General features: G+C 34.5%; 1 protein-coding gene across 1 annotated transcript in view; it reads left to right on the plus strand.

Moving 5' to 3' along the window:
- Positions 1–17,205, plus strand: part of LOC123479572 (cadherin-related family member 4) — a 111,536-nt gene that overhangs the window by 14,062 nt on the left and 80,269 nt on the right. The window contains exons 4-10 of the mRNA XM_045194144.2: positions 313–407; positions 1,981–2,103; positions 4,522–4,625; positions 8,245–8,390; positions 10,495–10,677; positions 13,861–13,952; positions 16,486–16,599. Of these exons, the coding sequence (XP_045050079.2) occupies positions 313–407; positions 1,981–2,103; positions 4,522–4,625; positions 8,245–8,390; positions 10,495–10,677; positions 13,861–13,952; positions 16,486–16,599 (857 nt within the window). The remainder of the gene's footprint in view (positions 1–312; positions 408–1,980; positions 2,104–4,521; positions 4,626–8,244; positions 8,391–10,494; positions 10,678–13,860; positions 13,953–16,485; positions 16,600–17,205) is intronic.

Below are 17,205 nucleotides of genomic sequence, written 5' to 3' on the forward strand. Positions count from 1 at the left end.
TTGTGAGGCTACCCCGCCGGATCTCCACATGATGGTCTATCAGCATAAATGTCATGCTCTTTTTCTTTAAGCTATTGTTACCATAAACAGAGCCAGGAAGTAAGGAAGGGCACTAGTAGGGGCAGGAAAGATGATAGGAAGTCAAAGAGAAAACTACAAAAATAAGAAAAAATATACAACTATCTTAAAATATTATCTGAAACCTACTATACAATCTAAAATTAGTATTGTTCTGTTTTTATTACATAAAGAGCTAATAAATGCATCATATACTTTACTTTTTGTTATAACATATTGATTTTTGCTTCACAGCTACCTTAGAAATTGATGAGGACTATCCATTATTTCAGCCCATTTATAGAGTGACAGCCACAGATGAGGACTCTTCCAATGGTGACAGACTGATGGTAAATGGTGATCATTGTGTGAGATGTATACATCACTTTGGCATACTGTGCTGTGCTTTGGAAATATTTCTCCAGAATTGTTAATATATTTAATTTGATAATTAATGGGAGTATAATGAAGTTGATAACAATATAACACAATATTTGTGCTAATGTTAGTAATAGCATTTAAGAATTTTTTGATGTGTACAAGATAATAATATGACTTCTAATGGACATGGGCAGCCGATAGGATGATGTCAACGCTGCGCTGAAACTGGGGCTTTGCCTTTCAGATGCTATTGAGAACGATTTCACTTCTCGAGCTATTTCAATGGCACATGTGAATGTGATTATATTTTTGTGATGTTTCGATATCCTAATTACCCACTGTTAGAGGCTTGCTTTTCTCATAATTGATTCATGGTTGTAAAGTCTTTTAGAGATTTTGCAAAATAAAAAGAATCTATAAAGCTCTATCAGCATGCTTTCTCTGCAGCTGTTCCTTTTAAACATGTATGGAAAGAGTTTACCACTTTTAATTTAGCAGCTCACAGTATGAAGTCACGGAGCACTGAATGAGGGTGAAGTAATGGAGCTGTCAGGTGACTGGGGTCAAGTAATACCACTTGGGTCAAGCTTTCCCACTACTCAGTGATGTGATCCTGGGGCAGTCACTTAATCCCTCTGGCCCTGGATTTCCACAGCTAACCTTCAGTGATATATGGGCTCTTGTCCGTCAGTGTACCCAAAATCCCAGCTCAAAAATATTTTGTTGTAGGCCAGCCAATATCACGTTAATATGAAATTGTGAAGAAATATAAGAGCTTTTCTACTAGATAAGTCTTTTCAATAAATGAAAAAGTAACCTATTGACCAGTTGAAAATGGTTATTACCAATTATGTCATTTGCAGGAATAGGATAGGGACCCAGCAGGTGATTATTTTAAAATTTAGCATTTTGAGAATTACTGACATTGTTAAGGCTAGACCTTTATCAGATTAAAAAAATACAAACACATAATTGAACTTCTCTTTAATTAAGTAATCAAATTAAATTTATTTTCAGATGACTTTGTGAGAATATATCTACTCTCACCTTTTTTTAGAGGTGATGGTAAATAAATAAAAAAGAAAGATAAATTTAAAACTTCATATTTAAGCACATTAATATTTGAAACTGGTTTATATCCTTGTAATTTGTTTTGATTCCTAAAATTCAAATTTAATGACAATGAGTTTATTTTGTACAGTCTTTCAGAGTTGTATCAGTGTGCAGAATCAGAATCAGAAGTTTGTGTTTTGAAAAATCTCTTAGAAAAATATATATAGTGTTGTGAAGCTCTATAAAAATGTAACAAATCTTTTGGTTGTGTTAATGCTAAACAACTCTTATTTTTCCTGTATCCTGCATCAGTATATACCAGTGGTTTTAATACAAGTCAGATCATAAGGAAAGACATCAGTGTAAGGAAATTAATCAGTGTAAAAATAGAGAAAATTTTTCATATTTGCTTTATTGTTATATCTTAATTATCTCCCTAATACCTTTACATTTATTTTGGTGTCAGCAATGCATATTGTGATTTTCTAGTACTCCATCGAGACACAGTTATCTGGACCAAAGAAAGGAGCAAACTCTTTTGGAGTGGATTCTGTGAGCGGCATTGTTAGCTTGAGAGGCAATGATACCTTGGATTTTGATGCTGGATATCATGTAATTAATTAATTTACTTCTTATTTTACATAGAATGACAGGAAGTTTTTATAATGTTGAACTCTGCCTGAAAAATGAAATACATTATTATTTTAAAGGTAACGTAATATTTAGTGTGATGCATTTATGAGAATTAGTGCAGTTAACCGAAAGTCCCAATCCAGTCCTTGTGCCTACTCAAAACATACAGATCACATTTTAACTTTTTAACGTTTTAGATCAATCTAAAGAAGTTTATGCTAAGTGAAATAAGCCAGTCAGAGAAAGACAAATACCATCTGATTTCACTCAACTGTGGAATCTAATGAACAAACTGAACTAACAAGTAAATGTAGACAAACTCATAGATGGAGAGCAGGATGACAGCTAATGGGGGGGCAGGTGAGGGGGTAGAGGAATTGAGCAAAAGGGAAAAAGGACTCATGGACATGGACAACAGTGTGTTGATTGCTGAGGGGAGGGGGGTATGAGAGGACTAAATGGTAATGGGAAGTAATACAGTAAATATTAAATAAAAAATAAATACATAACAAAAAAAGAAGTTTAGGAAAAACACATTTTAAGTGACTTTTTAATCAGGAAAATTAAATCAGCAAACTTAAAAAATGTCAATCTTTCTGAATATCAAACAAATGAAAGAAATTTAAGACATTAAACCTTTCATACTGAAACTGTTTGAACATTCATATCTTGCCCTACTAAATATTGACAAAACACAAAAGTAGCCAAAGTAAGATGGGATATAAACCTTACAAATAAATTTGAAACTAATATGGTAGAAAAGAAGAACAATTTCTGACATTTGCATGAGAAAGGCAATTTAAAGAAAGCATTGTTGGGAAGATTTTTCTGAGCGGAAAATGAAGGATATGTAAGTAGGACCAACTGACTGGAAAGACAGTAGCTACAGAACTAGAGAGATAACCTATCCACATAGAAATGAGGTGTTATATTTGACAAATAAATAAACAGATAAATTATTATCAGTAGTAGTGAAACATTGTCATTTCAGGAATCCTCAGCAAGTATTATTTCAATAAGGTAAGTGAGAAAATAGGTAATTTCTTCCATAAGGCAGAAAATATAAGAATTTATTAAAAAAATAGAGAATGTGCTGCTAAACTGACATTTGGAGAAAGAAGCATTGGTAATTGAAGATGATCTCAACTTTCTAGACTAAAAGAACATAAATGGTGGAAGAAAGTCCATGATTTCAATTTGGATATACTGAATGTTACAGGATGGTGGAGAGGCTAATGACATATCTATAAGCAACTTGTGTGGTAGACTACAATATGAGGTTAACATCAGGTGCACAAAAAGTTGAAATTATACACATGAGCCACATATTGAGCAGTTCAGCTCCAAACTGAAGGCCAGTTCCTGCCTCTCTCCCCCTGCTTGCCTTGACTCAGACATTCAACCAAACTTCTGCTAAGTCCTTTCAGACCTACTTCGTTTTTCCACTCGGTCACTCACCAGTTCATTTTAGGCATTTGATATGTCAGTACCTATCCAAGAGACTCAGTGCACTCATTATCAGCTTCTTATTCAGCCCAGGCTCTTTTTATACACTGTGAAGGTTTATTGAAAGTTTGCTTAAGAATTGTTTTAGTGGATACATTCCTGCCTCAGCAGTGTTTTTTTTTCCCTTTATTTATTTATCTTTTATTTATTTTTATTTGTGTATTTTTAGAGAGCAGAGAAGGGAGGGAGAAAGACAGGGGGAGAAACATCGATGTGTGAGAGATACATTAATAGGTTGCCTGTCGCATGCCCCCAACTGGGGACCTGGCCTGCAACCCAGGCATGTGCCCTCACTAGGAATTGAACCAGCGACCTTTCAGTTCACAGGCTGGCACTCAATCCACTGAGCCACGCCAGCCAGGGCCCAGCAGTGTTTTTTGTTTTTCTTTTCCTAAAGGACACTTGCTGACATGTATGAATAAATAATATCTAAAGTGTCAGATATGTGACAGGATGGTGAGGGAAATATTTGAGATCTGATGACATTCTCAACTCTTGAAGTTACCTCCTTCCTATTATTGATCCCAAAGAGGAACTCATTGTCTTGTTTCTACGGTTAAGCATCAAACAGCCTGCTCTGTAAAGAGCTTCAATGGGTTGTACTTTGGATTTATGATTGAATCTGGAGTTCATTCACTATTTTTTTCAGTTTAAGCTATATTTAGGTGCACAGCCAAGTTATACAGACCTTCGAGTAAAATAATAGTATATAAAATGAGGCTACTTTGAAATATACAACTAATCTAGTTACCTAAGAAAGCACTTAAATTTTTTTACCTGCCCTGAAAAAATATAAAGGCATCTATAATAGAAGAAAAACAACTAGCAGGAGACATAAAGATATGTATTACCAAATAGTGTATTGTTAAATTTTTAAAAACTCTTTTCCAGGTTTTCCAGCTTACACTGAGAGCAACAGATACCACAGGTCTGTTTTGTCAAGGGACACTAATTATCAAAATCAGAAACATAAATGATGAGAAGCCTCAATTTGAGTAAGCATATTTGTTTTAAAGTATAACCATAAAAAATGACTAAACTTTTCATGTGATAAATAATAATAATAAAGATCATATAGGTATATAGAAAACATTTATTTTGTAATATTAAAAATCTATGATTATATATTCATGATTTATACATCTAGATAATAAAATATATACTAGAAAATACTGTAAAACAAATGCAGAAATGACCAACATTGTAATATGGTGAAAGGATTTTTGTGTGTTTTTTTCTTCTGTTGTTTTTCCCCAAAGGTTTTGTAACATTCTTTTTTTAAGTATATTTTATTGATTATGCTTTTACAGTTTTCCCAATTTTTCTCCCTTTATTACCCCTCTGCCCTGCACCCCCCAACCCTCCAGCATTCCCCTCCCCTCCCTAGTTCATGTTCATGGGTTGTACATATAAGTTCTTTGAGTTCTCTGTTTCCTATATGATTTTTGACCTCTCCCTATTTTATGGCTACCAATTATGCTTCTTTTTCCATGTACCTTTTCCCCCCTGCTCCTCCCTTCCCCTGCCCACTGCAATCCCACCACATGATGTCCATTTCTCTAATTCTGTTCCTGTTCTAGTTGTTTGCTTAGTTTTTGTTTTTGTTGTTTTTCTTTCTTTTTTTTTTTTTAGGTTCATTTATTGATAGTCATGAGTTTGTTGTCATTTTACTGTTCATAGTTTTGATCTTCTTTTTCATAGATAAGTCCCTTTAACATTTCATATAATAAGGGCTTGGTGATGATGAACTTCTTTAACTTGACCTTATCTGGGCAGCACTTTATCTGCCCTTCCATTCTAAATGATAACTTTGCTGGATAGAGTAATCTTGGATGTAGGTCCTTGCCTTTCATGACTTGGAATACTTCTTTCCAGCCCCTTCTGGCCTGCAAGGGTTTCTTTTGAGAAATCAGCTGATAGCCTTATGGGAACTCCTTTGTAGGTAACTGTCCCCTTTTCTCTTACTGCTTTTAGGATTTTCTCTTTGTCTTTAATCTTGGATAATTTAATGATGATGTGCCTTGGTGTGTTCCTCTTTGTGTCCAACTTCTTTAGTACTCTCTGGGCTTCCTGGACTTCCTGGAAATCTATTTCCTTCACCAGATTGGGGAATTTTTCCATTATTTGTTCAACTAAGTTTTCAATTTCTTGCTGCAGTTCTTCTCCTTCTGGCACCCCTATAATTTGGATATTGGAAAGTGTCAGGTTGTCCCAGAGGTTCCTAATCCTCTCCTCATTTTTTTTTATTCTTGTTTCTCCATTATGTTCTGGCTGGATGTTTATTTCTTCCTTTTGTTCCAAATCATTGCTTTAAGTCCTGGTTTCCTTCCTGTCACTGTTGGATATTTTGTTTTATTTCATTTTGGGTGTCTTTCATTTGTTCTTTCATTTTTCCACCAAGCTCAATCAGTTCTGTGAGCATTTTGATTACCGGGGCTTTAAATTCTCCATCAGAGAGATTGGCTATCTCATCACTTAGATCTCTTTCTGAAGTTTTGCTCTGTTCTTTCATTTAGACCCTATTTCTTTGTCTTGGTGCACTTGATAAGTCCTAAGTGGGCAGGGCCTTAGGTATTCAACAGAGCAGGGCAACCCTCTTTGCTGTGCTGTGGTGCTGCCTGTGGGGGAGGGGCCAGCGAGGGAACAATTAGGCTTGCCTGCTCAGATCTCGCCCACTTTCCAAGGGACTCTTAAGTGAGACTGGGAGCTTCTTCCACCGCTGAAGCCCACAGTCAGCTCTGAGTCTCAGTTTCCCCTTAAGCCAGCCCCACCCACCCAGCCTGCCGCCTTGCAGTGGGTTCTCTCTGTCCACAGTCTTACTGGTCTGGTTGTTCTGGTTGACTATTTCTTTAATTCTGTGGTTGTTGGAGTTTCGTGCATTTTGATTTTCTGGCACTTCTGGTTGTTTATTGATTTTAGATTGGTTGTTATTCTCCTTTTGGTTGTGTGAGGAAGTGAAGGGTTTCTACCTATGCCTCCATCTTGGCCAGAACTCAGTTTTGTAACATTCTTACATAGCTTTTTAATAAATACATTAATTTGAAATAATAAAATATTTAATCAAAACTATTTTATTCCCATACTCTGATGTTTAATTGTGGCATTCAAAGACATTTGAAAATTATAAATGTCTGTTAAATGTTATTTTATACTTCAAAATGTAGCAAATATACTGCTACAATCTAAGAATAATCAGTTATTTTTTATTATTTTATTTTATCTTTTCATCACCATTTGTCCTCCCTAGACCCTCTTCTACCTCCACCCACCCTCCCATCAAATATTTTCTAAATCGGTAAAGAGAAAAAGAAAAATAGCAGTATTCAAATATTTTTCTTCTATCACTAAGTTATATCTTTACAGATGAGGTAGAATAATTCACTAAGTCCTCAAATTCCCTTTAACTCATATTATCTGAACAATAGAAGCAAATATGGAGCTTAGTTTCTCCTTTATCTCTGAGGATAGTTACCCTAACTATTAACTGACATTTGCATAAGGTGCCACCACATTTTTGAAGGTTGTCTTCATACCTTCAACAAGAATGAACTTTTTGCTTTTATTTAGAATACTTTAATGCTAGGTATTAAAAGCAACAGCAAAATCACTAAAATATTGTCCCAAAATATTGTTTTCATCTCTTATGAGACACAGTATGTTCAATTACAGTGAAACAGAGAAGGAAATAATATAAAGTGATCCAAAATGTAAACATTGGGAGTTATATTACAATTTGGTATAAAGAAGAAAGCAGACTGTAAGGGGAAGCCACACTGGAGTGTGGTGGTCAACAAGGTCACTCAGAGGAATGACGTCATCCACTCACCTCCTTTTCCTTTGACTTTACATTATTTTGAGAACATCTTCAACCTCTTCTTCAACCCCAGATTTGGTCTTTCCTTCTTTTTAAATTTGTACCAAGTTATGGTGTCTATTACACAGCACTGTAGCTATTTATAGCTGTGTTGCTCATAAGCAGTGAGATCATCAAGAGCAGGAGCAGGCTTAGTCCTCTGTGCATAAAGTGGAATGACACCGGTAGGTTATCAATAAATGTCTGATGCGTGAATGGTAGGTTAAATTAAAAGAAATTTAAGGTTCAGAAATGTTCTGGAAATTGATCAGGAACTTTAATTATAATTTAAAGAGATGAGAAATAAATTTACAACAGATGTTTGGATCGTTTGCTTTTGTATACGTTATCACTTTGGAAAGGATTTCGTCCCACAAGATAACAAGATGAGAATGACTGGAATAAGTCCCTTGTGTTCAATTACCAAGTATTCCATACATTGAATTCTTGAAGTAATAGAGATGCATGGTTTCAACCTGTATTTTTAGTTTTGATCTCTGATGCGATGATATCCTTGATGTCCGCCATGATGTCGGATCCTAGATGATTAAAAATTAATGCATGTGCAAGAAAATTAAGTAACTTTGTGCCAAAAATGGATTTTCTTAACATTTTAATACTTTTGGAATTCTTAAATTCTTGATAAGTGAAGGTGGTATCATCACAAATCCAAAAGATTCTTTGTAAGTTATCATAACAGCTAATATATACATACAATTTGCACTTTCAACATTTTTTCATCACCATATTTTTTTCTTTAGGCCATTTCCTTTAGATACTATTAATGTGACTGAAAAGAAACCTGTTGGGGAAATTATAGCAAGAGTAAAAGCAACAGATCCAGATGAAGATAGCAGCATTACTTATTCCTTTAAAACTCAGCAGGGAATGTTTGGCTTGGACCCTGGTAAGTTTTAATACCCACTTTGTCCCCACTTTTGTTCAACATTCATTATCCAATCTCCATTTCCTTTAGAAGTTTGCCTGGTAAAACTACCACAAAACTAAATTAAATATTGACAAAGAAACCAAAAATGTGTGGCATTTGGCAGTTGCTATTTTCTTATCTGTTGAAATGACATTCTTGTGAAACAGAGTGTCACCGAACCGTAGTTGTGTAACTAGCCATTGCCTTTCAGAGGCAACCGGTACAAATGCTTCTGTGACGTTCAGTAGACTACAGGACAACTAAATTATATCTATTGCCTTAATTTCTTTTGTGCAACTTGGGACTTTCCCTTAATTATATTTTAGATATTTGACTACAGACATATTTCTGTCTATGTGGATAGGATTACTACTCTGAGAGATTGCTTTCCTATGGTGTGTCACAACACTTGATTTAATTAGTGTTCTACCACAAGGAAACAAAACCCACCAAGAACAGAACTGTGAAAGCTAGTTAGGCAGTCGCCGTGAGGCTGTTGTCTCTGTGTATGATGCTGGAGCTTGAAGTCCCCAATGCAGGAAGTCAGGAGGGAAGGAGGGTACAAAGTGCAGGAGACTGAGGATACACAAGAACATGCAAGCATATGCCGGACTTCAGGAGGGCAGACTAAACTCCTGTCAGTTCCTGTTGCCCCTGACCTCGGTGTCGGTATCCTGTAGAAGCTGTGGCCTTTCATCACAAGTGTGAGCACATTCACCTGTCCTAGGAGTCAGATAAGCTGCAAGAGGATCCAGAGGTATTTAAACAGTTCCAGACCCAGATGCTACTTCACACGAGTGGTGAAACAGTGGGCCTGAAAAAACATATGTAAGAATGGAAATGGTTGCTGCGAACTTTTCACCTTTCCAGTAATCAAGAATCTCCCTTGGTTGTATCAGGGATAAAGAGTCATCTTGTTACAGAGCAGACTGGGGCGGGGCTGAACGATTTAAAAGATCCTCCTTTTTTCTCCAGGGGTTCCTCCCCTGTACTAGGTTTGCTTTGCCCACTGCCAGCAGAAAGCCGTCTCAATGCCAGAGATTGGGGAAAAGGAAAGGAATTATTATTTATTTGAAATAATACAGACCAAAGTTCTTTAGAATACCCACAAATGCACACAGTCCTTCCTTCTCCCTCTGCCCAGTCTAGGGTACTGTATCTCACGAAAGAAGTAGAAGTCCGTGATTCAGGCTCCCAGCACCATCAGTTGTGTCATCACCACGATCTCCAGTTAATCCAAAGCCATGCAGCACCTTCTCATGGCCCACCAGCAAGAGTCCTTTCACCCCTTTCCTTCCAGGCAATGTCTCTCCTGCTTCCTAAGTCATGTGGCAAAAGGGAGCAACCCAAAGCCTCGAGGTCCTAACTCTCTATCAAGCTGCATGGTCCTAACTCTCTGCCAAAGCCATATGGTCCCAACCTCTCTCAAGCCATGTGGTCCCCCAAAAGAGGTGTGGTCCCCAAAAGAGATGCCAAATGTCTGCACTGCCTGGGTTTAAATCCCAGTGCCAATCTTCCTCTGCAGCCTCATTTCTGGCTCCTCCCACAATTGGCCACAGTGGCCAGCGTTCTGGGCAGCTGTGGCCCTGTGGTGTGGAGCCAATTATCTCCAAGCTCTTCTGGACCCCATTACAAATCCCTGGTTGGGGCCCCTCTTGACTGCACCCTGTTACAATCTCTGTCTTCACAAAAGTTCCTAAGTTTGACCTCTGAGCTAATTTTTCACTTTTATATATAATAAGATTAAGTCAGAGGCAGAAGCAATACATGATTAAAATTTTAATATAGTGTGACTAGTTTTAAAGTAGAAATGCTGCACTATACTTGGTATATCCATAAACAACAATTTAGAGACTTAGAGGAAAATGATGAAACCATTTATAATAGTTAATTATATTTTAATGGTAAGTATAAAGCAAGTAGGCACTTTCAAATAGATATTTTTAGTGATATAGAATTGCTAAACATCATTTTTCTTATTTACTAAAAATATTATTAAGTGAATTAAGGAACCATCAATATGAATAAGTTAACATGTTTATTTGAATTTGGTAATTGTTTTCATATTATTTCTTTTCATTAGTCACAGGCATAATCACTCTTCTTCAGCCTTTGAACCTTGACAACCCAAATAACCCTAAAACCTACTCTTTGGAAATTGAGGCCAGAGATAATGGAAATAATACCAGTATCTACATGTTTACAATTTCTGTGGAGAATGTAGATGATCCAATTATCTGTGACTCAAGTTTTTCAACAGCAGCAGGTATAATACAAGTCAATTTTATTGGTTACATTCATAAAACAATGATAGAGTGAGAAGATGTTTAAATAAAACTTAGAATTATAATTTGTTTCTTATAGTTTAAGCATTTCTTTTTCTCTAGTTTTATAAAACAGAAGTATATAAAGTGATAAACATACTTCTAAAAAGAAAAATAATAATTAGTTTTAATGTCATTTAAATTAACATTCAAATAATTATTTATACAGCAGGTTGGGTATAGGAGTACTTACAAAATTATTTTGTTTATATGTAACATGTGACTTAGCAGATAGTTCACAAGTTGTAAAATACATGAAAATCTAAACAACAAAATGTAGTTTTCACCGATAGAATCAACTAAGGTTTAAAAATAGTAGAGGAAAAATAGCAGTTTGGGGCTAAGGTATAAAGAAATTAACATGTTCATAAAGTGGAATTTTGAATAATTATATTTTAGTGAACATTTCTAGAGTATTAAAAGGATAATACTTTTACTATAGTATCCATTTCTTAAGAGTTCTTATTTTTGAATTTTTGAGCATACAGTCAAGATTTATGTTTAATATTTATAGTAGCATAATGTTTGAAATATTCAAAATGTCTAACAAGAAGAAATTGGTTAAAAGATGGCATATCCATTTGATGAAACACTATCTTGCCATTAAAAAGTATCTTTCAAAAGTAATAAGCATAAAATTATATGCAAACTATAAAAAGTTTCTTTAATTTTGTTGTACATGATGTGATATTAGCAGATAATTATAAACACATACCATTACATGTAAATACATGTTAAACTATCATTTTCTCCTTTTTGTATGACTACAAGAACTTTTTATTTTCCATAATTGTAATAAACATTTTCTACTGTTACACTTTTTGTTTCTCAAATTAAAACTCTAGCTTTAGTTACTAAATTTCAACTTCTTGAATAAGAATGATCGTTAGTCTTAAAGATATGTAGTTATTTCACCTGATCATCTTGCTCCCAAAAGAATGTTTGCTTATAATAGGATTTGAATTATATAAATTAGAATAGATAATTAAAGTAACATATGGAGGTACCCTTCAGTATGAGTAATAAATGTTCCTGAGAAGTTTGGTATAAATGAAAATTTTGTCAATTTTATTTTATTTTTAAAAAAATTCCACATAAAAATTCCTAGTATATTAATTGGAATCAGTATACCCATATGTATAAAATAATCAAGTATGTTTTTCTCATTAAAGCCATACAAATCACAACCTCGTACACTATTCCCTGACTTCACCCTTATGCGTGTCTGTGATTTCATGAAGACTTTCTAAAAGTAAAAACTTTCAAACATTTGAATGTACTTGAGACTTTGCACATAGTGGAATCTCAGAAAACACAAGTTTATTTGAATTTGGTTGGGTTAACTCCAGCTCATCAATTATATCTGTTTCACTAATTAGTTTTCTATTCTTTTTACCCCATTTATTTCTAACCTTACTTGTTTATCTTCCATATTAAAACCCTCTCTACTCTTTCTAACTTCTCTGTTTTGGCTCCTTTAATTCCTCTTGCTGTTTCTATTGGGAGAAACTACCCAGCTAACTAGGAGACAACGGGAGGAAAATGAGATTGAGGGCAAAAGGACAAGACAAAAGTCATTAAAATAGTTTTCTCTCCCGTGGATCCCTGCCAATTACTGCTCTCTGTCTATTTCTCACCACCAGCACTATCTCTTCTCCATTTTAAAGAAATATTGCTCTTTTAGAAACTCTTAAGTTCCAGAACACACACACACTTCTTACTTTAAAACCAAAACATAGTTTTGGTGTGTGTAGTAAAAGATCTATCTGAAACGAAAATTTGTGTTAAAGGAGACTGTTCACAGAGACTAAACTTGAGAAAGAAAAATCTCCTAGGTAGGCCTTGACGGTGAAAAAGCTTACAGGTTTGGTGTTTATGAAAACATACGTTGGATCACTTTAAGACTATTTAACTGCTGTTCTTTGTAATTTCCTTTTGGTGTCCTCCAAATTATAGAAATCTTTAAAAAGATACACATGGATCCCAACAAGGTCATTCTGACCTAATTTCTACCACGGATTTGGCTGAACCAGAGTGAGCTTCTTAGGCAGCATCAAGACCAAGATGCCTTTCTCTTCCATCATGTGGGTTGATGGTCGTTGGGACAGAGCAGTAGCAGAAAATATATCACTTTTTCTGAAAATTAGGGTAATTTTGTGGGTGTCTGTGAGGTTACCCAGAACAGGGTATTGACCCAGTTTTCAGGTGGCTGATATGACACATTCATATTCAGTTCACTTACTGTATTAAATTATCCAACTGCCTTAACTAACTAGAGCAAACCAGTAAATTAGGGCATCTTTTACACACGTTCAGTTTGAGCAAAGGTTCCCAATAGGCAAACGCATTCCCACAAAAATTGTCCCATTACATTTGTAGAAATAGACAAACCATATGAGGCTTTTTCAGGGCCTCCTAATCTGGATAATAATACAATGTTTCCTGGACATGAGATCCAAGATTTAAGAGCACAGAAACCAGAAACACTCTTTTCTCTTCTTCTTTTTTTTTTTAATCATTTTTTAAATCTCATAACAGGTAAAGGAACTGCCTATTGTTTAAATGTGTATGCATTTCTGATATTTGAGTTTGAGGTAAAACAGAAACACAATCGGTAACATTGAAAGGAAGATAAGGAACAGTGGTTGAAGAAAGGAAAGTAATTAACATTTATTGGCAATTATGAGATGTGTTATGTACAACATTTTATTTAATCCTCAGAACTACTCTAAGAGTGAAATGTACTTTATCCCTATTGTGCAAATAAGAATTGAGGGACGAGAAGCTCAAATGTATTTCTTCCTGACTCTGCAGCTTGTGCTCTATATTATTGTAAAAGGAGATGAAAAGCTTTAATTGTCTAGGACATCAAAGTTAAAATTCTATCGTAATAACCATTGGCTCTGTGCCAGACATTGAGCAATTATATCCCATTCTACTCATTAGCCCCAAATTTAAATGGAGAAATATAAAGCTGATATTGCTACTTTGGCTCTCGTAAAATGGAAGTTAATGGGAATAATTATTTTTGGTCTTTTTTTTTTCTGAAATACAACATGACAACTAGAGGCCGTGGTAGAATGTTTGAATTTAAATTATGGTCCATGGTTTATATAATTGTGTAGGCGTTTCAGTGTCTGTTCCTGAAAATGTTCCTGCATCTGCTTTTATATACATGATTCTTGCAAGAGACCCAGATCCAGGACAAGAAGTTGAAGTATGTATTTTACTGTCATCTATTTATGTTTTCCAACTTTAATTTTAAAAAGTGCTCAAATTTTCAATAAGCAAAAAATTATTTCATCAGGCTTTCTTATGGTAGGAATTATTCTTTATATCTTCATATCTTATGGTAGTTATTCTTTATATCTTATGGTAGTTATCGGTGTGAAAGAAGAAATTTAAACCTTTGGATATAGTAACATAGACTAAAAATGGTATGACTTTAAAATGAAAGAAATAGACCTAAAATAATGCAAAAGCACTTTGAAAAACTAGAGCTTACATTTATTTCCCTTTCTGATGACAGCTACATAGGTGAGAGAATATCCTTTCATTATTTATTGTCTTCTATTCAACCCAAATCAGAAGTATTTTCTTTACTCTACCTATAATTTGAATAAAGTATCTTATATTTTCATATTATTTCTGGTTTCAGCAATAATTAACAAACAATACCAAATTAATAAGTAATACATGACAAAATAATCATAGATTAAGAGGAGGTAAAGAAGAAATACAAGATAATTCATCACACTAGATTTTCTCAGAATTTTTTATGATGTACATATGACCTGCATTATTATTATGTTTTAAGAAAAAAATCAAATCTTGATTATGCAATATATTAGAAATCATATTAATACACTGAAATATTCTGCCCTGAATTTTGTGATTCTTAGTCTAATTCTCACTAAAGAAACCTAAGGTGTTTTTTTTTCTCCCCATTTGTCTATACTTTAACAACTGGCTTATAAACATTATTTGGAAAATACTCCTAGTTCCTTCCTTCCTTCCTCCCTTCCTCCCTTCCTTCCTTTCCTCCTTTCTCTCTCTTTTCTTTTCTTTTCTTTCTTTCTTTCTTTTTCTTTCTTTCTTTCTTTCTTTCTTTCTTTCTTTCTTTCTTTCTTTCTTTCTTTCTTTCTTTCTTTCTTTCTTTCTTTCTTTCTTTCCGTCCTTCCTTCCTTCCTTCCTTCCTTCCTTCCTTCCTTCCTTCCTTTCTTTTCTTCCTCCCTTCCTTTCTTTTTTCCTTCCCTTCCCTTTCCTTTTTCCTTTCCTTTCCTTTCCTTTCCTTTCATTTCCTTTCCTGTCCTTTCCTTTCCTTTCCTTTCCTTTCCTTTCCTTTCCTTTCCTTTCCTTTCACTTATTTTCCTTCTTTCTGAAGTTTATATTGAGGGCATAAGATAACACAGGAAAGTATAATTTCTGGTTTACTAGGTCCAGAAGGTCCATATATGTGGGTGTGTGAATGTGTGGGGAAGGATGGAAGTCAGAATTTGAGGGTATGTGTGTTTAGGTGTGGGGGGGTAGACCAAGATATATACATGTGTTGAAGGATGGGTGTCTATGTAATTATCAATTATAATGTGCATGCATTTATATTCTCCATAGCTAAAAGTTATAATATATGGGTTTTAATAAAAACCAAATAAAGACTTCAAAAATAATAATTTTTTAAAATGAATACAAAGCTATAACAATAACAACAGAAACAGAGAAAAGGAGATTTTCCATAAGAACAGTTAATGGATTTCAGTTTAACATAAGCCAACTTTGGTTGTTCACTTAGAGACAAAGGAAAATCAGTTGATATGCCCATCAAAATCATTGTGATGTCTTTTTGGAAATGTCATTGGATATCATGTCTCCCAGGTTTTACAAATTTATTGGATGTAAATTTAAAAAATATAATGTCTTTACTAAATCCTTTCCACAATATTTAATATTCATCTTGAAACTGAGCCTAGTTATAATCATGGGTGATAGCAATAAAGAGAAACATGCTGATGCTCATAAAAAATCAACTTTGTCTAAAGCAATATTTAATTGTGTCATGCAGAAAATCAATACAGAGATGAGATTAAATGGATTCTTCCAAGTAACCCAGTGCTTGTGACTCCTGTAGGTATACTTCCTGAGTATACAAGCACGAATGACTTTGTCATGTATTAGAAAAATCTGTAAATGCCAACATGCAAAATAAACTATAAACCCAGTGATAGCTACCAGTGTTTATCAAAAATGTTCTAATACTATGTATAAAAATCATTGGAGCTGGCCGGGGTGGCTCAGTTGGTTGGAGCATGGTCCTGCAGACTGAAGAATCCCAGGTTTGATTCCTGGTCAGGGCACACAGTTAGATTGCTCCTTCAGATCCTGGCTGGTGCATACAGGAGACGCAATGGATTGATGTTTCTCTCTAACGTTGTTGTCTCTCTTTCCTCTCTCTCCCCCCCATTCCCTCCCTCCATCCCTCTAAAAACCATGAAAAAAATGTCCTCTGGTGAGGACAAAAAATAAAAATCTTTGGAAAAAATATAAAAATTGTGAAAGATTTTTCAGATTGTCTTTGAAATGTGGAATTGAAAGAAAGTTTACCCTTTATTTTTTGGGCATTATCTTGACAAAATTAATATTGGTGTGGTTAGGTTTGGCCATACAATTGCATCAAAACTATCAGTTCAAAATTAATACTTTTATAATTATGGATTAACCATTTATTATTTTTTGTTTGTGTATATGTTTTTAAGTTTTTAGTATTGAAGTCTTCAGTTAAGGCCACTGCTTACTTTGCTCTGGATTCATACAGTGGTGTTATTTCTAAAACCACAGAACCTCCTTTGGACTATGAAGTAAATCCTAAGGTGAGAATAAATATAAACCTTAACATTAAAAGAATAGATATCTTTAAATGTTCTGTAGTAAAAATAATTTTAAATATTTTCAATAATAATTTTTAAATCTTATTTAAATTAAAATAAAAATGCCAAATTTATGTGATTTTATTTGTATGCTCCCATAGACCTAGTGGAATTTCATTTTAAGAAAGTAAATTTATCCCTCCATATGATCTCACCTTTAACTGGAACATAATCAACAAAAGAAAAAGCAAGCAAAATATAACCAGAGACATTGAAGTTAAGAACAATCTAACAATAGCCAGAGGGGAGCAGGGAAGGGATAGTGGGGAGAGGGGGTTACAGGAACTACTATAAAGGACACATGGACAAAATCAAGGGGGAGGGTGGAGGCGGGGGAGGGAGGTGGGTTTGGCTGGGGTGGGGTGGAGGGATGGGGAGAAAATGCAGACAACTGTAATTGAATAACAATAAAAATTTTAAAAAATAAAATAAAAAAGAAAGTAAATTTAGAAGTTTGATGCATTTTACTCTTCATTAGACTTTTTTGAAATATTATTTTAGTTTTTGTGTTTGCTTCTTCAGGTTTGTATAACATTGGAGAAGGGGTTG

Source organism: Desmodus rotundus, chromosome 6 (genome assembly GCF_022682495.2).
Source record: "Desmodus rotundus isolate HL8 chromosome 6, HLdesRot8A.1, whole genome shotgun sequence".
Taxonomy (NCBI): Eukaryota; Metazoa; Chordata; class Mammalia; order Chiroptera; family Phyllostomidae; genus Desmodus; species Desmodus rotundus.